At 48.3% G+C, this 21572-nt stretch overlaps 1 protein-coding gene across 3 annotated transcripts; it reads left to right on the top strand.

Moving 5' to 3' along the window:
* Positions 1–37: 37 nt before the first annotated feature.
* On the top strand, positions 38–20561 carry ANKRD16 (ankyrin repeat domain 16). Of its 3 annotated transcripts, none has more exons than XM_037390162.1 (9): positions 38–208; positions 1838–2188; positions 4454–4674; positions 11817–11859; positions 12920–13028; positions 14692–14853; positions 17997–18075; positions 19401–19603; positions 19889–20561. In XM_037390162.1, the coding sequence occupies exons 2-8, from the start codon at positions 1848–1850 to the stop codon at positions 19559–19561; spliced, it is 1116 nt and encodes a 371-aa protein (XP_037246059.1). In that variant the 5' UTR covers positions 38–208; positions 1838–1847; the 3' UTR covers positions 19562–19603; positions 19889–20561. The 3 variants fall into 3 exon arrangements, with proteins under 3 accessions (XP_037246059.1, XP_037246060.1, XP_037246061.1); XM_037390163.1 differs by having other exon boundaries at positions 19896–20561; XM_037390164.1 differs by lacking the exon at positions 38–208 and adding an exon at positions 295–381.
* Positions 20562–21572: the final 1011 nt, after the last annotated feature.

Genomic DNA, 21572 nt, shown 5'->3' on the forward strand with positions numbered 1-21572 from the left:
CGCCCCACGGACCAATCAGAGAACGCGCCGAGACCAATGTGCCCAATGGCGCGGCTCTTCCGGGTTCGGACGAGGAGGGGGGAAACGCTGCTGGGGCCGAGAGAAACCTTCCCGGAGTTTGTTTGCCGTCACCCTCTCTGTGTCGGGGGTGACATCACGCTGCCACGTATTGCCACGCGTGACGTCACGCTAGCCCAGCAGAGCGCCGGTGGGTTCTAACCGCCGGGGGGTGGCCTGCGCCGGGGCCCGCCGCGGCGTGAGCTGAGGGGGGGGAACGTGGCGGGGCCCCAGCCGGGGGGAGGGTCGGTTCCTGGCTTGCCTGAGGGAACAGGGAAATCCCTGTTCTCCGGAGGGAAAAAGGAAATTACCGGCTTTCTTGAGGTATAGGCTGGTTTCAGGTTTTCCCGAGGGAAAAGAAAATCAGTAATTTTCCAGTAGAAAATAGAAAATTTCAGGTTTTCCTGTCGGAAAGGGAAATCTCTGGATTTCCTGAGGGAGCAGCTGGTTTCTGCTTTTCCTCAGAGGAAAGGGAATTTTCTAGTTTTCCTAAGGGGAAAGGGCATTTGTGTTTCTTCCAGAGGGAGAAGCTGGTTTGTGGCTTTCCTGAGGGAGAGACAGGTTCCTGGTTTTCCAGATGGAAAAGGAAAGTTCTGCTTTTCCTGAGTGAGCTGCTAGTTCCTTGTTTTCCCAAGGGAAAAGGGAATTTATGGTTTTCCTAAAGGGAAAGGAAATTTCTGATTTTCTTGAAGGAGTGGCCAGTTTCTGACAGTCCCGGAGAGGAAAAGGGAATTACTGGTTTTCTGGAGGAAAAGACTCGTTCCTGAGTGGAAAGGAATTGTCTGGTTTTTCCTAAGGGAAAAGAAAATGCCTCATTTTTCTGGACAGGGAGTTGGGTTTCTGTTTTTTTGTGATGGAAAAGGAAATTTCTGCTTTTCCTGAGGAGAAAGTGATTTTTGCTTTTTCTTGAGGAAGAGGTCAGTTTCTGGCATTCCTGAAGGAAAAGGAAATTTCTGGTTCTACTGAAGGAGAAGTAATTTTACAGATTTCCTAAGGGAAAAGAAAATTCCTGGTGTTCCTGAGTAATAGGCTGGTTTCTAGTTTTCCTGAGTGAAAAAGAAACTTCTGTTTTTTCAGAAGGGAAAGAAAATTTATGTTCTTCCAGAGGCAGAAGCCAGTTCCTGGTTTTCCAGAGGGAAAAGGAAATTCATGGATTTCCTAAGGGATAAGGGAGTTTCTGTTTTTCCTAAAGGATAGGCCAGTTTCTGGTTTTCTGGAGGGAGAAGGAAGTGTCTGGTTTTCTGGGGGGAGCACCTGGTTCCTGGATTTCTGAAGGGAAAAGGAAATTTTTTTTTTTCCTGTGCGGGAAAGGGAATTTCTGTTTTTCCTGAGAGAGAGGTTGGATCTTGGTTTTCCTAAGGGAAAAGGAATTTCTTGGTTTTTGGAAGGAGAGAGCAGTTCCTGGTTTTCCCAAGGGAAAAGGAAATTTTTAGTTTTACTGAGGGAGGGGCTGGTTCCCGGTTTTCCTGAGAGAAAACGGAATTTGCTTTTTCTGAGAGGGAGGCCAGTTCCTGGATTTCCTAAGGGGAGAGGAAATGTCTGTTTTTTCTGAAGGGGAGGCCAGTTTCCAGGAGCTTTTGTGGAGGGGAAAAAGGAAATTTTTGGTTATCCTGAGAGGCCTGTTTGTGGATGTGCTAAGGGAAAAGGAAATTTCTGTTTTTCTGGAGGTCTGGAGGTAGAGGCTGGATTCTGTTTTCCTGGAGGTAAACAGACCTAGGGAGCAGGCATTGTATTCATGCAGTTTGAAACCATAATCCTGTTTTTTGCCTCTTTCTTTCAGATCTCTAGCCATGGCGGAGGGGGAGACTCGGCCAAGGCTGCTCCTCCGGCTGGTGCAGGAGGGACGGCTGGACCTCCTCCGGGATGAGCTGGGGCCAGACAACATGCTGAGCACAGAGGTGCAGAGCCGGCGCTATGGGCGCTCAGGGGACACACTGCTGCACCATGCTGCCCGATATGGGCACCAGGATGTCCTTGCCTACCTGGTAGAGGTGCTGGGGATGGATATTGAGGTGTTCAATAGTGACTACAAAAGACCCCTCCACGAAGCAGCCTCCATGGGCCACGGGGAGTGTGTCTCCTACCTCCTGGAGAAAGGCGCGAACATAGACTGCTTGAAAAAGGCAGACTGGTAGGTCGCTGGCTTGCTTAGCCATGATCAGAGTGATATCTGAAAGGGGTCTGGATGCAGAAGAGAAGGTGGGAGTGTGACTGCAGGAACTGTCATTTAGAGTCATGAATCACAGAACGGTTTCTGTTGGAAGGGACCTTAAAAATCGTCTAGTTCCAGCCTGCCCTGCAAGTCACCTTCCACTAGACCAGGTTGTTCCAAGCGCCGTCCAGCCTGGCCTTGAACACTTCCAGGGATGGGGCAGCCACAGCTTCTCTGGGCAACCTGTGCCAGTGTCTCACCACCCTCACAGTAAAGTGTTTCTTCCTAATAACTAATCTAAAATCTACCTTCTTTTACATTAAAACCATTCCTCCTTGTGCTGTTGCTACAGGCCCTACTAAATAGCCTGTCCCCATCTTTCTTGAAAGCCCCCTTTAGGTACTGGAAGGACACTCTAAGGTCTCCCTGGAGCCTTCTCTTCTCCATGCTGAACAACCCCACCTCTCTCAGCCTGTCTGCCTAGGAGAGGTGCTCCAGCCCTCTGATCATCTTTGTGGCCTCCTCTGGACTCACTCCAACAGGTCCATGTCCTTCTTATGTCGGGGGACCCAGAGCAGATGCAGTGCTGCAGGTGGAGTCTCACCAGAGTGGAGCCGAGGGGGAGAATCTCCTTCCTCGACCTGCTGGCCATGCTGCTTTTGGTGCAGCCCAGGATACAGTTGGCTTGCTGGGCTAAATTACAGCCCTATCACTAATTTCCCACTGTTCGTTAAGTTGTAAATTACTGCTTCATTAGAAGATCCAATTTAAAAGCTTTCATCTGCAGCTATTCTTCCCCGTTCCCTTGTTTGATGGGAATCAGTGGTACTGATTCATATTTTTGTGTCCTGGTCTTCAGAAACTGAAGTTAAATAAAAAGTAAGTTTTACTCCTGTCTCCCCCCAACAAACAGCCTCACAGGTCAGATTTGCTACTGATATAATAGCAACAGCCTCAACAACCCAAGAAACAACTGGTTTCTTTAGGGCTTTTGTTTGCCTGCCACGTGGGTAACACGTAAGCAAATGATGAGGGAATGAGAATTGGGAATAAAAAATAAAGCCTAATCCACCATCAGGCAGCAGGCCTGATTAATATTAGATTCTCTTCTTGGGGGGGTGGAGATTTCTGTGTACCACCTTGCAAAAGAAAGCAAAGATTCTTCCCAGCCCACAAATTAAAGTTGGGGGAGATCGTTTTGAAGCTGAACTAACATAAATACAAAGGCAGCATCCCAGTCCTCGCAATTCAAGGCTGTGCCAGCGTCGTGCTGACATCAGGGCGAGCAGAGGGAGGCAGAGATCTTGAGCTGCAAGCAAGCAGGCATTTACGCGAGCCTGGTTTTGTGTGATAGGCCTGCAGTACCCTTCCATCCATGGATTAAAAACAGGGAGTTACGTGCTTGCTAGTGCACGTCCCAGCCCTTGGACAAAGTCTCATTTGCATTGAAAATATACACTGATCTGAGGCACCGTACAGAAACAGCTGCAGGAAACACAGAGCTCCAGGCTCAGCTCTACCTTGTCATCCCCAGCAGATGCATGTCTAATCTCTTTTTGAAAATCTTGCTGGAGATTTTATCTTCCTTCTCAGCACTCTCTTCCTATCTTTACAACTAGAGCATTTTATGTTTTTAAATATCAAAGGTTGTTCCCAGACATGCCAAACAGGACAAAACTGTGAAAAGCTTCACTCTCAGGCCAGCTGGTCTGCATCAGAAGTGTTCTAGAGTGGTGTTTGCTGGTACAGTCATGCTTTACTGCCAGGAGATGCAGCATTGTCTGTGGTTTGCTGCCTGTAGCCACAGCTGCCTGTCTGGGTGCTGGCTGGGGTAGGAAACACTGATGTTAACAGCTTTGTCTCAACAGTCCCCAGAAGTCCAGACCTCATATTACCGGCATGACAAAGCAGTGCTGTAAGATCTCATGGGTTCACATGCAGCATGTGGTGAGCCTCAAAGCATCTGAATCCAGGTGAAACAATAAATTTAGCCTCAGGCTTGGAGAAGGTTTTTGCCTTTAGCCAGCAAAGTTGCCTACTACCTCAGAGTGGTTTTAGCACGTTAATTTTCCCTCTGGCTTGCTCATCACACCTGGCACTGAGCTACTGTGTTTTATTAGACAGGCCAGTTGGTGCTACAGACAGCTTTAAATCATGCTTCATGCTCAAACATTGGAACAAAAGCCATCAGGTTCCTACAGCACTGTCTCTCTGGTTGTTATGTTTGCCTCATCATTCTTTCAGGACTCCCCTAATGATGGCTTGCACTAGGCAAAACCTGGAGGTGATCAAAGTTCTCGTGGAGCATGGAGCCAACCCACTGCTGAAGAATAAGGATGGCTGGAATTGCTTCCACATTGCGAGCCGGGAAGGCCATCCCCAGGTCCTCCGGTACCTGCTGGACGTATCCCCAGGCAGCTGGGACACGGAGAGCACAATAAAGAGAACACCTCTGCACACAGCAGGTAAAAGAGGGTCCCTTTGCCACCAGACAAGTTGTAAGAGTGGGCTGTGGCAGCAGGGAATAAAAGGGGCTGTTTCAGTTCATGTTTAGTTTAGAGAAGCAAAGCGTGATCTGTCTTGATACAAAACCAGAGGGAACAGTTAAATATTAAATTACTGAAATGAAATGAAAAGAGGCTGGTGGTGGTCATTAGTGGGAGCTCACCTCTGTGAACGTCAGCCTGTTAATGGTGCTCTGTTGCATCTTTGCAGGGTTTCACCTCTGGACAGCCACTTGTTTTAATTGCTTTCAGATAAATAAAGAGCAAGAATTAGGCTTAAGTTTTCTTAATGATGTGCCAAAGACTAAGCTTGTGAGGTTGAAGTGTCCTCAGTTCCCATTTCACTGGATTTTGCCTGTACTCAAAGCATGTTTTTGTGGTGCGTAACAGTGATGTTCTCTTGGGAGTGGTAGATCCATCCCAGGGGCACTCGGGATCACCCACTGACTTTGGCCTCCTTGGACCAGAGTTCATCTCTGTCTCTGCCTCCCTGTGACAGACACATCCAAGCTCCTGCAGCTCAGAACACATTGCAATACACTTTTTCTTGCTGGTATATAAACCTGCAAATTGCACTTGGAAAATGTGTGAGACTCCAAGCGTATCCTGGCATTGTAAAGGTCCTAAAAGCGTTAGAGCTGCTGCAAGGCACCTTTTGGGATCTGCCTGTTGATGGACATTTTTACCAGTTAGGTTTATAGTCTTGTTGTCAGTTTTTGTAAGAGACATACGTCTTGAAATACTAAATTTTTGTCTGAATGCTTGGTGGGTTGGGTCATAATGGCAAATATGAAGAGCTGTGGGGTCTCTAGGCATACCCTCCAGAAGAAGCATCACAGGTTTTGGTATTCTCACATTGCTTTTAAGAAGTTAGTATCTAGTGGTGAGAAATACTTCAATACTTTCAGTACTTAAAGGGGGCTTGTAAGAAAGATGGGGACAGACTTTTTAGTAGGGCCTGTAGCAACAGCACAAGGGAGAATGGTTTTAAAGTAAAAGAGGGTAGATTTAGATTAGTTATTATGAAGAAACGCTTTACTGTGAGGGTGGTGAGGCACTGGCACAGGTTGCCCGGAGAAGCTGTGGCTGCCCCATCCCTGGAAGTGTTCAAGGCCAGGTTGGACGGGGCTTGGAGCAGCCTGGTCTAGTGGAAGGTGTCCTGGCCCCTGGCAGGGGGCTGGAACTAGATAAACTTGAAGGTCCTTTCCAACCCAAACCATTCTGTGATTCCATGAAATCCAGAGTGCCTTTCTGCAAAGGGAAGGGGTAGTCTACTGGGGATACACAGGGGCTGTTGTTAGGGTTGGAGCCCACCATGTCCAATTCCCCTTCTCTGCCCCTTTCATTGGTTTAACAAGAGATATAAAGGGAGTGAACTGGTGTGAAGAACCACAGATGTCAGGCCTGGTGGGGAGCAGAATGGCATGGTTAGCTGAACGATGACCCAGAGGCGGTTTGGATTTGGTTTTTGGCTTTCTGACTCTTTCGTCCTTGAGATGGAGTAATTCATCTTAATTTAGGAATGATGCACATGGTGTGCCTCAGTTACATTCTCTGAGTCTTAATAGGTTGAACAGACCAAAAATCTGTTAATGCAGATTTAAGTTTGTCCTACTGTGTCTCATTGCCCCTTACAGAGTATCAGGTCTGGTTACCCACAGACCTGTGCAAGTTAGGCAGTGCAGGTAAAGCATGGGTCTTCCCACAGCTTAAATCCCCTTAACTCTGCTCCCCAGAGATGCAGTGAGAGTGCATGATGAAGGAAGCGAGTGAGTGAAGGGAGAGGTGTGTGAGGCCAAGTGAGGGTGACATTGTGGGGCAGGGGCAGGGCTGGAGGGGGTTGCTGACCTTAATCAGAAACATGCCCCATCCCTGGGTGAGGATTAAGCTGTGTGTCCCAGGGCTTGGCAGTGTCTCTGCGGGAGCAATGAGCATGGGGACTCACCGCTCAAACCTGCAGCTACCTAAACCCATTTCCCAAAGAATATAATAAGGATTGATTGTCTGGAAAGACCTGAGGTATTGTGAGGAGACCCCTGCTGTGCTGTAATTAATCTGTTGGGTATGTTGCTCCTTGACTGTCATTCTCATTACTTCTCCAGCCCCCAGTAGCTGCCTGTCCATCACACTGTGCTCATCAGCAGTGACAGCCCCTGCCCAGGGACACTGGCTGTGCCTTAGTCCTTGTACTTGACCTGTGAATGCAAAATAGCTGATCAGTTGTTTGATGTGGGACTTGCTTTGAGAAACCTGGTCTCCTGGGGGCTGATGGGGTCCATCTGTCAGAGAAGGGGAAGAGCATCTTCGGCCCTAGGCTATCCAAGCTGGTGAAGAAGGCTTTAATCTTAAGAGAGGGGAACCTTGATGCATCCCACTCCTACCAGTTTGATGCCAGTGCCAGTAATAGATGCCCATAGCCCTGACAGGTCAGCAGGAGAGAACCTGAAGAGCAGCACAAAGAAATTCCAGCCATTAAGTCAGCTTCATCGGGGGCCCAACTTAAATGCCTCTATGCAAATGCACATAGCATGAGGAATAAACAAGAGGAGTTAGGGATGTGCTCATGCTTGCAGTGCTGCGATCTTACTGGCATCATAGAGACGATGGGGTGCGATGACTCCTTTGACTGGAGCATTAGGGTGGAAGGACAGGCCAGGGAGACAAGAAGAGAGTGTTGCCCTCTATGTCAGTGACCAGGTGGAGTGCATGGAGCTCTGCCTGGGTCTGGATGAGTTGCTGACCAAGAGCTTGTGGGTCAGAATCAAGGGGAAGGCAGGGACAGGTGACGTGGTAGTGGAGGTCTGCTACAAGTGCCCAACAAGGAAGACGGAGCAGATGAGGCCCACTATGGACAGATAGGAACCGGCTCACATTCACAAGTTCTGGTCCTTGTGGGGGACTTGAACCACCTCAGTATCTGTTGGAGGGACCACACCGCAGGGCATAAGCAATCCAGGATGTCCCTGGAATGTGTTGATGGTAACTTCCTTTTGCAAGTGATAGAGGAGCCAATGAGGGGAGGTATTATGCTGGACCTTGCTCTCACCAACAAGGAGCAGCTGCTAATGTGAAGCTCAAGGGCAGCCTTAGCCCTGGAGGGAAGAGGGACCCAGGAAAGCTGGTTAATATTCAGTGATCATCTCCTCCAAGCTCAGGAGCGATGCATCTCAGCAAAGAGGAGGTCAGTCAAAAATGCCAGGAGGCCTTCATGGATGAACAAATAGCTCCTGGACAAACTTGAGCACAAGAAGGAAGCCTACAGAGGATGGAAGCAAGGATAGGTAGCCTGGGAGGAATACAGAGTAACTGAGCAGCCAGGGATCAGGTTAGGAAAGCTAAAGCCCTGATAGAATTAAATTTGGCCAGGGATGTCAAAGGCAACAAGAAAAGCTTCTATAGGCATGTTGGTGATAAAAGGAAGAGTAGGGAAAATGTGGGCCTTCTCCATAAGGAAAGGGGAGATGTGGTTACCCAGGACATGGAGAAGGCTGAGGTACTCAATGACTTTTTTGCCTCAGTCTTCACTAGCAAGTGCTCCAGCTGCACCACCCATGTTGCAGAAGGCAAAGGCAGGGACTGGGAAAATGAAGACTCACCCACTGTAGAAGATCATGTTTGAGACCATCTAAGGAACCTGAAGGTGCGCAAGTCCATGGGACCTGATGATATGCATCCATGTGTCCTGAGGGATTTGGCAGATGAAGTTACTAAGTTACTGTCCATCGTATTTAAGAAGTCATGGCAGTCTGGTGACTGAAAACGGGGAAACATAACCCCCATTTTTATAAAGACAAATGAGGAAGTCCTGGGAACTACAGACCAGTCAGTCTCACTTCTGTGCCTGAGAAGATCATGGAGCAGATCCTCCTGGAGACTGTGCTAAGGCACATGGAAAATAAGGAGGTGATTGGTATAACCAGCATGGCTTCACCAAGGGCAAATTGTGCCTGACAAGTTTGGTGGCCATCTGCAATGGGGGTTACAGCATTGGTGGATGAGGGAACAGCAACTGGCATCATCTGTCTGGATTTGTGCAAAGCTTTTGACACTGTCCCACATGACATCCTTGTCTCTAAACAAGAGAGGCATAGGTCTCTTTTGACAAGTGGACCACTTGGTAGATAAGAAATTGACTGGATGGTTGCACTCAAAGAGTTGCAGTCAACAGCTCTATGTCCAAGTGGAGACCAGTGATGAGTGGCGTTCCTCAGGGGTCCATACTGGGACTGGCAATGTTCAACATCTTTGTCAGCTACACAGACAGTGGGATTGAGCGCACCCTCAGCAAGTTTGCCGACGATGCCAAGCTGAGTGGTGCAGTCAACACGCAGGAGGGAAGGGATGCTGTCCAGAGGGGCCTTGAGAGGCTTGAGAGATGGGCCCGTGCAAACCTCATGAAATTCAACAAGGCTAAATGCAAAGTCCTGCACCTGGATTGGGGCAACCCCCAGAATCAATACAGGCTGGGCGGAGAATGGATTGAGAGCAGCCCTGAGGAGAAGGACTTGGGCATGCTGGTGGATTAAAAGCTTGACATAACCCAGCAATGTGCACTTGTAGCCCAGGAAGCCAATCGTATCCTGGGATGCATCAAAAGCAGCGTGGCCAGCAGGGGAAGGGAGGTGGTTCCACCCCTCTGCCCCACTCTCTTGAGTCCCCACCTGCAGCACTGTGTCTGCTCTGGGAGCCTGAGCATAAGAAGGACGTGGACCTGTTGGGAGTAAGTCCAGAGGAGGCCATGAAGATGACCAGAGGGCTGGAGCACCTCTCCTAGGACAACAGGCTGAGAGAACTGAGGTTGTTCAGCCTGAAGAAGGCTGCAGGGAGACCTTAGAGTGGCCTTTCAATACTTAAAGGAGGCTTGTAAGAAAGATGGGGACAGATTTTTTAGTAGGGCCTGTAGCGACAGGACAAGGAGGAATGGTTTTAATGTAAAAGAGGGTAGATTTAGATTAGTTATTAGGAAGAAACACTTTACTGTGAGGGTGGTGAGACACTGGCACAGGTTGCCCAGAGAAGCTGTGGCTGCCCCATCCCTATGAGTGCTCAAGGCCAGGTTGGACAGGGCTTGGAGCAACCTGGTCTAGTGGAAGGTGTCCCTGCCCATGACAGGGGGCTGGAACTTGCTATTTTTTAAGGTTCCTTCCAACCCAAACCATTTTATGATTTTGTGTTTTGGGTTGGGCGGCAAGGAGCAGATTGCCTGAATGAGAAATGGCTAATCCTCATTTATTTGTGCATTCTTTTGTCCCTGCTCAACGTCAGGTATTGTGTTTCTGTGTCTGGGCTGGCAGGCTGGGCTCACAGCCCTTTCATGCAGAGAGGTGGATGTTGGGCTGGGATCTGGGGGATAAGGGTCTAGGGACAGGGTCAGGAGCAGGGTGAGGACTGTCCTCAGGAAAAGGACCCTTTGACCTTGATCTGAAAATCTCCTTCCTGCCTTGTAGCACTCGGGATATGGGGGTACAGCCAGTGATGGTAGGTTCCAGTGCCCCGTTCTCACTGCTTCATAGAGGTGTTGTCTCCTGTGTTTGAGTTTTCATGTAGCAAAACTGTCAACCCATGATTTGTGTTTATTTCTGGTCATTTTACTTACCCAGATTAGACCCTGGACAACACGTTGGTGGAGCAGCAGCCAGTGCAGAGCTGACTGGGCAGTGGGAAGGGCTGGAGCTTTACCCCCAGCATAATTTTAACACAGGACAATGCTGGAGGCTGCTGCTCAGTGGGTGCTAGTACCAGCACACCACCATGAAGCCCAGTTACACAGACACAGCTTTTGAGGCACAGGCAAGAGGCCAGAGATAATGCTGGATACTATGTTGGAGCTGCCGAGGGAAATCATGTCAAGATGAACCACCACTGTCTCAATGAGTTTACATCCCAAGGGTGTGGATATGAACACATTAACCCGTGACCAGTCCAGCTGGCTTCCTGGCACAGTTATCTCTGTATAGATGATGGCTACTTTTCTCCCCCCTGCAATTTTTTTTTCAAGTTGATTCCTTAAGCTTTGCTGCTTCATATATCCGTAGCCCGAGGCAAGAGAGTGGGGGAGATGTAATTAGAGGAAGTGGAGTGCAACTGAGCATTGCAGCTTTCTTGTGTCTCTGTTGGCTGTTAAAGGATGTAATCATGTTGCTCAGGGTGGTTTTTCTTCACATAGCTTGGGTTTTTTAAAGCCTCCATTTCGAAAATCCTTTTCACATTGTGACTCTGCCTGTATTTACATCAGGTCAGGTGAAGGGGTGATAAACAGGCAGGCAGCAGGAGCAAACAGCCAAGATCTGGGAGGATGGGAACCCCTCATGGAGCTTTCAAAGAGCATCTATTGTGTAGCTGTGTCTGAAGGTTATTGCTGGTAACACATACTTGCCAGGGGCCCTTCTTCCATCATAGAGAGTAAATAGCCTGATGTAGCAGCTCTGGGCTTGGTTTAATATTTTTTTTTCTTTAGTATATTTAATTTGTTTTGCAAAATGACCTGCAGAAAAAAAAGCCAGACCAAGGCTGTCCTTACATTGCTGTAATATGATGTGTTTTTTAAAAAAGGGAGAGAGTATTTCAGTGCATGATGTTCAGATCCTCCCCCACTGTTGTTTTTCCTCTGAGATGATGTCTGGGTGAGGATACTTCATTAGGATGATGAGATGGGAGTGATGGGTAGTCTTGAGTGGCTGAGAATGGGTGAAAATGCCATCTAGCTGTTCACCAGCAGAGAGCTTTGTGTTAATTTTGCTTCTCACAGATTTCACTTCAGGGATTAACAAATCCTTGCAAGAAAAGATCTTTGTGTCAGCTTAATTGCGTGTACACTGTCATGTATGTACTCTGCAGGTAGAGGCAAATGGTGCCTACGTACATGCCTTTTCCCTGTTTTATCTGGTGTTTTCCTATAGGATCAGGGGAACAGAAGGCTTGAGGTCTGGAGACAGTGTTTTAATTTAAAAAAATAATAATCAAAAGCTTTGAATGTAAAGCCTCTTGGAACCTCTTCCCTCATCCTGAGTAAGACAAAAGGGTCAGAAACCTGATTATATTTCACTGTAGGCAGACAGTGGTACGAAAACATAAATTAACCGTGCATTTCCTTTCTCTCGTAGCAATGCATGGCTGTTTTGATGTTGTGGAGCTGCTCCTGGAGCGGTAAGCAGGCTTCCTCCAGCACTGCCTCTGCCTCCTTACTCTCCCCTGCCTCGCTCTGCCAGGCCCGTTCCAGCTGCCTGGACACAAAGAGAGTATATGACATTCGTGAAGCCTGGCTGCACAGCTGCCCTGCATGTGATCCCGAGGCCATCTCTGTTTCCTCCAGGTTTTTCACAGCTGGTTAGGGGCCTTTGACGCAAGGATGCATTCTGTATGGGCTCTGACTTCCCTATGACATAAACCCCAGTTATATAACTCGGCACTTTTTCTGTGCTGATTCATTCCCGTTGCCTCCAATGTGTCTGACGCCATATGATAACAACAAAACAGTTTTCTGACAGCTCAGTTCTAGGTGCAGCTCCTCTTGACTGGACTTAGCCTCCAGGCTTTATTTTCAGGCTGTGGCTCCTGAGAGACGGCTGTGAAGTGGCTTTAATTCAGCCCATGCCCAGTCATCCTGACCCTGTTACCTTCCTGACCAGCACTGCCCACTGCCAGAGCCGGAGCAGCTTTCCTTGGGCATCACAGCTGCTGCTAGCTGCAGCTCCCATGAGCCAACTCATCCCAGCCTTGTTAATTCCTGTCCATGCTTGGCCCAGCATAAACATAGCCCTGTGATTTGAGCCAGGCTTTCAATTTTAATTCAGTCTTCTCTCATTTCAATGGAACTGACTGAGACCTGTGGGCTTTGATTTTGTATGTGGCATTGCTACATAAGGATATGGTTTTCCCCTCTGCCCATGCACACCTGACCCCTTCTAGAGTTCCTCTGTTCAGGGGGCAGTGAAAATATAAATGATGTGTAGAGTCCTGGCTTTCCTGTGGCCCAAGCAAGCTGTGCCAGCTGAGTACCAGATTTCTGACCCAAAAAACCCCAGCAGACTGTACCCCAGGACAAGCACAGAGACAGGTTTATGCATGGTCTACAGACAGACTGTATGTATGCCATTTTAGATCCTATCTGCTGATAGTCTCCTGCCCCACCAATGCAAAGCAACCAGTGCAGTAAGGAATTTAGAGCCACCAACAACTCTGTAATGGCATTTGTCTTCTCTCCCAGGTGCCAGTACAAACCTGACAGTAGAGACAAATGTGGAGTCACTCCCTTTATGGATGCTATCCAGAACGGACATGTCAACATTGCCCGCCTGCTCCTGGAAAAACACCAGGTAGGTGCCAAAAACTTCATCTCCCTCCTCCAGGACCTGACCTGGAACTGCCAGAACAGGCAATCCACATGTTCACTACAACCATTTTGTAAAGAAGCAAGTTCCCAAATTGTAAATAAATTAATTGCAAAGGAAGGCAAATTTCCCCTGGAGATGAGCAAGGTTTTGCTGAGTAAGGCCACCAGGACTCAGCTCATGGTGAAGATCTTGTCTTGAGGCAGGGACATGTCCCCATAGCTGGTGAAGGGGGATGAAGACACAAGGCAGTGGCAGGAGGGGACAGGACTTGCCCAGCGCTGCAGGGGCAGCTGTGTCCAAGCCAAGACCAGCACTTGGGAGTGCCATGGCTCAGTGTGGAGGTTCTCATGGCAGTGTAGAGGGTTGCTATCATGGAGGCATCTGGCTGTGCTGGCAGTAGCTCATCTCTGGCCCCCTCCTCTCGTGGCAGCTGCTGCTCCCATGTTGTCTCCCAGTAATCTCTGATTTCCTCCACCATACAAGGTGTAACGGGGATGTCATAGGAGCCAATTGTGTGCAGCAGGAACCAGACCACTGCCTTATTTATTGACTGCTGAATCAATGTGAAATGGTTGGGGCCCACCTGCTGGCTGATTCTCACGGAGGTGGGTTTGTGCCTCCCTTCTTATGTACTTTGCCTCTCCCCTGCACCAGCTCTGGTGTTCATTGGACACTGCTGAATCAGTGCACCTTGCTCGCCTGGCAGAAAGCTAGCATGGCAGAACCAGTGAATCTGTTTGTGCCATGCTGGCAGATTGAATGGGCTGGCTGAGCCCCCAGCATAGCATGGAGTGGGCCAGGGAATGTGACACCACACTTCTCAAGATCACAGGCTTTAGATTTACTCAGCTGTAACACACCGCTTCACCCACCAGAGATGGTTTGATGCCCAGGTTACATTTGAGTGCATAGATGCTTATTGACTTCTGGAAACTTTCATGTGTTTGTCTTGACTCATCTGGACCTTACACGAGAAAACATTTGTGAAGTTTGCTTAAGTTTTTAGTCTCATTTCAGGCAAAGAAGATGGAATAGTTGATTTAATTTCCTCGTTGTGGAGCTCTGGCTTACTGCCATGAAGCACCACTAGAAGTGCTAATGGCAGTGTTGCTACATTCTAGGTTTTATAAAACCATGAGTCAGGCCCACTAGACTTCAGAGGCTGGATTATATCCTTTTAAGATGACTGCACTGTGTATTACTTCTGTTACTTTTCTTGATTTTATGTCTTTGTGGCTCACATTCAGAAACTCACAGAAGAGATTTCATGAGGTCATCCACCCATCTCCATCCCTTGACCTGTGTCCAAATCTTTCTCCACCGGCACAAAGGTTGGAGATGAGTTGTTTCTTGTGGGTTTAAAGAGTTTAAACTGGTCATAGGTGCTCCAGCAGAAGAGAGAGGGGGCTCTGGTTTTTTTTGGTACTGGATTTGCTTATCCCTTAACAAGCTCAGCAGAGAGCTGGCTCTGTTCTGCAAATCATGGTGCTGTCAACTGCAGTGAATCTGCTGGTGACATCCCATGTGTTCACTGCCATCACCATGGCCATGGCAAGCAGATGTGATTCTGCTCAGGCTAGTGATGGTCCTTGAAGGTTTGGCCAGGCTGTTGATGGCTTTCACTTTCCCTCCTCCCTCATTCCAGGCCTGTCCTACAGCTGTGGATGCGCTGGGCGCTCAACCTCTGCACCGGGCAGCTGTCACGGCCCAGGATGAAGCCATCCAGTTCCTTGTCTCTGAGCTGGGTGTTGATGTCAATGGGAAAGCAATGGCCTTCCAGCTCACAGCACTGCACTATGCAGCCAAGGTTTGTCCCTGTTCCCAGGCTCCCTCTACAAAGTCTCTGCCAGTTAGTGTGCTGCAGGCAGTCATCTAAAACAGGCTGGTTTACATATTTGCCACTGACGGAGGATTTACATTCCTAGCTTATCTTCTGTTATGGTCTATCTGCTCCTAACCAGTTCCATATTCTGTTTAAAGGGTTTTGGACCCTTGTTAAGTCCAGCTGTCTGCAGAGTGATGGTGGATGTCTGAGTTGCTGTGTTCACCACCCTCCTGCCCATGCCTGTGACTGTGCTGTGGGTTAATAAACCCTTCTGCCTGGCACATGGCTGTTCAGGATCAGAGGCAGGTGGTGATGGGACTCAACTTGTTTGCCACTCATCCAGTCGGCTGTGCTCTGGATGGGCCTTGACCCACACCTCTGATGAGTGTCACTCTTCCAGTCAGCTGCCTTTGGACCAAAGTGCAATACCTGAAGGGTATACACCCTGCCAGTTATAGGGAGCTGTAGTAGTTCTTGAGTTCATGAGCTGTGACAGTTCTTCACTACCATCTTCTTACTTGCTTGGCAGATGTGGATGAAATGCTGCTCAGATTTCTTTTTCTTCAGCCCTGGTATTGGGTTCCATTGGGTCAGTAGCTAGTCTTCGTGGCAGCAGCTTGCTGGATTTAAGACGGCTGATGCACTGTGAAGCAGCAACTGTTTGTCCCAGTAGGCTGGATTCTGGCCTGCCTGTGGGCAGGTGTGAGAAAGGAGAGGTGAAAAGACGGGGGGAGCTCCCGGGTGCTTATCTGCGTCCTTTGCACAGGTTTTGTTTTGAATTCCAGGCAACAAGTTGTTTGAGCTTTCTCTTCCTCCTATCTCACTCCTGTGGGAAGCGGGGCCTGGTGGGCTGTGGGTCCTGCAGCACTCCCTGGGAGTGAAAAGCAGATCCCAAAAGACTCCCTGCTGACCAGGATCCCTCCTGGGAACCTGCTGCCTCCCTTCTGCTTGGTGCTGTTGCACCACAGTGTGCAGTGTGCTGGCAGCAGTGGCCAGGGCAGATCCCTGCATGTTAAACCTCATGAGCTTAAACATGCAGCACTCAAAGCCTGGTCTAGACTTGTAGTGGGAACGAAGCAGCATCCCAGCGCCCCACTCCTACAAAAGCATCAATGGCACTTACTGGGAGTGCTGGCAACAGTATTCTCCTCCAGCAGGACCCAGCCATGGCATTTGCTGGCTCCCACAAAAGAGGCCTTTCTCCCAGCTTCCCTTCCTCATGCTCTGAGAAACCATGTTGAAAGCCCTTTTGGTTGCCAAGGGTACATTTAACAGCAAGGCTATTGGGGAATATAATGTGCCTTGGAGAAGATCCCAGCTCTGTCTTGGCGAGCAGCTGATTGGGGAGTGATTTGATGGGTTTCTCTTCCTTCCCGAGGCTCAGTGTCACTTTATATTTACAGCATCGTTTGTTTGGCTGGTGGTTTTTTTTTTTTTTCTTTTCTTATTACTTTGCATTTATAAATACATGAAAATCAAATTACGCTTTCAACTCAATTTGCTGCCAAGGCTGTGGCAGCTAGAGCAGTTCCTGGCTTGCTGTCTTTGCCACTGAGAGGGGGTGTGCATGCAGCAGGGAAATGGGAGTCTTGAGCAGGGGGGGAAGATGCTACTGAGTTGTACGATAATGGGGGAAAAGAGTGGGTGTTGGGGATAAAAATAAGAGCCTTCCATTCTCATGCCACATGACAAAGACTAATTCATTGCACTGAAGAAGTAATTACAAAATCATGCATGTCATTTAGGGAGAGAGGGGTTATTTACAGAGAAGCTTGTGCAAAGAGGAGGGGTGTGTGGGCTGTATTGCATTTTCCCCTGAAGCATTTAAAATTGACTACTGGCAGAGGAAAGATATAGAGAGGACACTGTGGGTCATGATGGTGTGTAAGCGTGGCATTCTGCGTCTTCTCACAGAGCATTACAAATACTGGAGTAATGCTTTAGGAAATGCCAGTGCCTGAAGGTACTGCAGGCAGATGCTCAACAGTCCACATCAGTAACAGGTTCTGCTCTCTGAGCTGAAATACACCTCAGTAAGAGCAACTCTAGATCCCTGTGGTCCTTGGAAGTGGATTTACAGTGTTGGAGGACACACAGCTTTTTCCTGATGTGTAGTCCTTTTAAGAGCCAGATGTCTGTTATGAAAGGTAAGACAGGGATCCTACACCTCTGTGGCCAGCTGAAGTTACAAGCAATTTAATTGAGTTACTTGATTTGAGACACAGGCTAGAGAGGCAAAGGCAAGACTGGCTGGCAAATTAGTGCACTAATTTATTATTAAGAAACATTTCTAGATTGTGTCACCCAGTTGTCAGAGGTCATTTCTACATTAACTCCACAGCCACTGGCAAAGCCATACTGGGAGACAATCCTCCAAATTCCTCACACCTCAAGGTCCTGGCTCTGCAAAGGAAAGGGGTTTATGTTGACCATGATCAGGAAAATCGTAAGGGAGCAGATCCACCTACCTGGAGCTGAACTGGATTGTGTGTCTATCATACCTGCCGTGCCGAGGCACTGCTCTCAGCCTTTGGCTGTACCACCACCACCAGAGACAGCTCTGCACTGTTGCATGATTTTAAGCACTGTTGGTCTTAATTGAACACTTTTGATTTTAAAGCATTGTGTTAAATGTTCACAGAGAGAATTAGGCTCCTGGGAAGACTTGCTGCCTTTTTGGACTCTGGGTCAAAATTACTGTCAGGGACATGCAAGGCACACTGACCAAGGACCAAGTTCTGAATCTTCTCATGGGCTGCCAGTGGAAGTGCTGGAGAAGGTGCCTGGTGGCACCTCTCTGGCCAGTTCCCATGGGGTGACAGCTGTGTTTGCTGTGCCTGGGCAATCCCTGGCTAATGGACCCAATCTGCACTGCTACAGGCAGCTGACCCTGATTTCCAGCTGCCGTAAGGTCCTCTAGAGCCTGGAGCAGCTCCTTGTAACCCCAGATTTGACTGTGACAGAGCAGATCTGCATCTGTGCCCTTCTAGGTGCCATACGCAGTTAGGGACAGATCGCTTGTGGCCTCCTTTCTTTTCAGGCCTGTGTTATTTTTGCTAAATGCAAAGGTGAGAAATTGTGCAGAGCTGATTCTGAATTCTACGTGCCTGTGCTCACCACTGCAGGAAGGACACACACACACGATCAAGACACTGCTGTCCCTTGGTGCTGATGTCCATGCAAAGGATGGGAAGAGCCGTTCTGGTAAGGCTGCCGAGCTATTTGTTCACCCTTTATATGACAGTGAGAGTGCGCTTCAGTAACATGAGCCCAGCCTCCAAAGCAGGCTGTGCTGCGTCTGCTCAGTGGAGCATGCAAGGATATGACAGATGCACATATGCGAAAGGCTCTTGGAGCAGTGTGACGTGTGAAGCTTGGGGTTTTTTGCAGCTTTCATTCATTGGCTCTTGCTGCTGGACTTCCTGATGTTTTATGGTGTGGTTGAGCCTGCACTGGGGCCTTTCCCTTGGGGGAAGAACAGAGATGCTAAATGATGTTTCCTGTTTACCCACCTGCTTATTTTGCATGAAACTTCCAGGGGCTTAGGATCTTTGATACTGCCACCTTGCCATCAAATTTGGTTGAAATTAACTGGTTTGAAACAGTTAGGGTCAGCAGACAAATACGATTGCACAAGCTCTTAAGCCTCAATTCCTTAGCAAACTGCCTAGGAATGGCTTATGAGCAAATAATAACAGCGAACCTGAACATAAATATAGTTGCTATAGTAATGCCAGTGAGTTGGCATTCCCAGCATGAGAGTCTGAGGCATCTCTTGCATCAGCATCTCTGTCTCACAAAAAGTATATAAAAATGGTTTCAGCCATTGCCAAAATTGGCAACTTACCCAGTCTTCAGGTTTGCTTAATAACACGCTTCAGCGGTGAGCATCTCTCTCTCCACCCCCTCAGTGAGTAAATTTGAGCTTCACTGAACTCGTCCAACCCTGGGATGTTTGTGGTGGCTCCTCACGCCCCTCGGCTGCCCCATTCCCTGGCATCTTTGCTGCGTTCTTTTGTATCCCTGCGTCCTGGGGAGCTTCTCATCCAGACTTTGCTTCTGCAAAGATTTCTGCATGGGTTATCCATGGGAATCAGGATGCCTCATGGTCAACACCAGCCTGTAGCAGGAGCTAATGACCCTCAGCATTGAAAGATACCCCTGTGCAGAGTTAGACCAGGAGAAGATGACTGGCTTATCCTGCTACACAAGCTAAGTGTAACAGGACTGCCTAACTGTGCTGGAGCCATGCTGGGTCAGTGTGCTGGCTGTCAGAGGGGTCTATGGAATGAGCTGGGGCTTGGGCTGGAGTATTTCAGCCTCTTACTGTGGGATGCTTTTTGCTGCACACAGTGCATGGTAACCTTTCTCATTTATTCCCCGACCTTGGAGTGAGCTGGCAGGGAGTGTGTTCCCACCACTGACTTGGTTTCCTTCGTGGGGAATCCAGTGTTTGTGTCGGAAGCGGGCTGAGGCAAAACTTGCCAGGCAATCTCAGCTCTTGTCTTGACATCTTGTCTCCCCCACAGCTCTGCATGCAGCGTGTGCTGGGCAGCAGGCAGATGCTGCACGGATCCTGCTCCACGCTGGGCTGCAGGACGCCCCGGATAGCACGGGCACACTGGCATGGCAGCTTGCGAGGAAGCCAGATGTCATCCAGGTTTTCCAGGAAACAAACATCAGCACATGAGATGTAATGGGGAAAAAGAGAAGCCCGTTTTATTTCAGCGTGGTACGTGAGTTATCACTTAACAACTATTCAGATTTAGGCAAACACCTGTTTAAAATGATGGGATTTTCACCCAAGGATTGAGCAGGGAAACCGAGCTTGACACTTGGGAAGTATGTTTAGGAGAAGACGTACTTTAAATAGGATTATCTCAGAAAGATAATGGACATGAAAAGCATTTTTTAAATAGGATTATCTCAAAAAAATAGTGGCTGTGATGGGTCTGGGCTATCACACTCCTGTACTGACCCCATTGTTGTAAATTTATGGCTGTTCTTTCACTTCCAAATTTCAGGGCGGAACTTCACCTCTTCTTGTGCAGCACCCAGCACATCCAAACAGCTGAGACTGCAGCTGCCCAATACATAATTACCGAAGGAGCATGCCCCATGAGCCACTGCTAGATGACCTTCTGGGGACCTGCATGGCTTCAGCCCCCTGGAGCCTGCCTAGCTCTTGCTGCGGTGTTTCTGTACGGTTGGACATCCTGAAGGAGAAGATCCACCTGGATCGTTGATTTTTATAGCCCTTAATGGACTTGCTCTCCACTAATACCTGAAGTCACTTTAAGCAGCCACCTCTTTCAATAGCCCCTGAGAGGGGCTGGCTGCGGTGCAGTGTGAGCAAGCCCTTGGGGACTCTTCCCTCATCAGGTTTGAGCTGCAGAGGACAAGTGCGGGGAGTGTACAAGCTGCATCAACTTCTTAAATCCTTTTTGTAGCCCAAGCCTGATCCCAAAGGCTGCTGAAATGAATACTAAGACCTCAACCTTGCGATGACATCAAGGGTCTTTGGATCAGACTAAAAAAGAGGTATTTGTTATTCCAGACAGTCTTGTTGGCACTTCTCACTAATGAATTTTACAAAAAAAAATCTGCTCTTTGAAGTGTTTGGAGAAATGCCTTAATATTTAATGTAGCCAGTAAGTCTCTAACAGCCTGGAATACACATAAAGGTAAGAGCTGCTGTAGTTGTTTGGTTTATTTGTATGTATCTGCAATTATAAATTCAGATTTGCATAGAAACATGGCACACCTCAGTCTACGTGTAATGTCAAGATGTAAAAAACAATGGGATTCTGCAGTTTTGGTGATAACAGATGCTAAAAATCAGACAGGCCTATGACAGAACAAGCTAGGTTTTGCTCTGCCCAAGCTGTTGTGCTCACGTCATGGTCTGATGCATGACCGATGTGCTCCCGGCTGGGTTTAAGACGATACTGAGCTCTGTTTGATTGAGAAATTCCCACCCTGCAGTTCCTGGAGCCGAATTTGCTGCGACAGTCCTAAGCCAGAGTGACAGCAGTGCTGCACTTCTCTCCAGTTAAACAGCCTTTAGAGCAGGGTTAGGGCCTCCTCCCCTCTGCCAGCTTGCGTTGCATGAGAAGAGAGGGGGTGTGCTCACAAAAATAATTTGGGGGGCTGCCAGAGGGAGCTGATAGCTTGCAAGAAGCGGAGAAGCAGGGTTCAGTAGAACCTTAATACTCTTCCAAACATGCCTGTAAAGACCTGCTTTTTGCCAGTCTTCCCCTGTCTTGTTTCTCCATTTATGAAGAAGGTTCTTTTCCACCAGGTAAGAAAAACAAATTAATGCTAGAAGGCACTAACAGTGCAGAGTGGTGGGAGCCATATCAGCCCCTGGGCAGGCAAGGAAGTGGCTTTATTCCTCTAAAGATCCCGAATCCTTACATAAATCTAGCCCTGGCCTCCATACAGCAAGCAGCAATACTGCAACCCAGTAAATGCAAGCGCCTGCTTTATTCCCACTCTTTATGATTTTAGCAAACCATGAAGTAGCTGGTTCCCCTCAATATCCCTGCTAACGAACTCAGTTTGTGAGTCTAAGCTTTTATGAGAAAGCAAGTGAAAATGTTTTCAAATGTCTGTCTAGTTCTCCTGGTCATGGCAAACACCTTGAAAACACAAAAGGGAATTTACATTAATTTGGAAGTGCTTTATGATTTCTGAAGGCT

Source organism: Falco rusticolus, chromosome 5 (assembly GCF_015220075.1).
Source record: "Falco rusticolus isolate bFalRus1 chromosome 5, bFalRus1.pri, whole genome shotgun sequence".
In the NCBI taxonomy this organism is placed as follows: domain Eukaryota; kingdom Metazoa; phylum Chordata; class Aves; order Falconiformes; family Falconidae; genus Falco; species Falco rusticolus.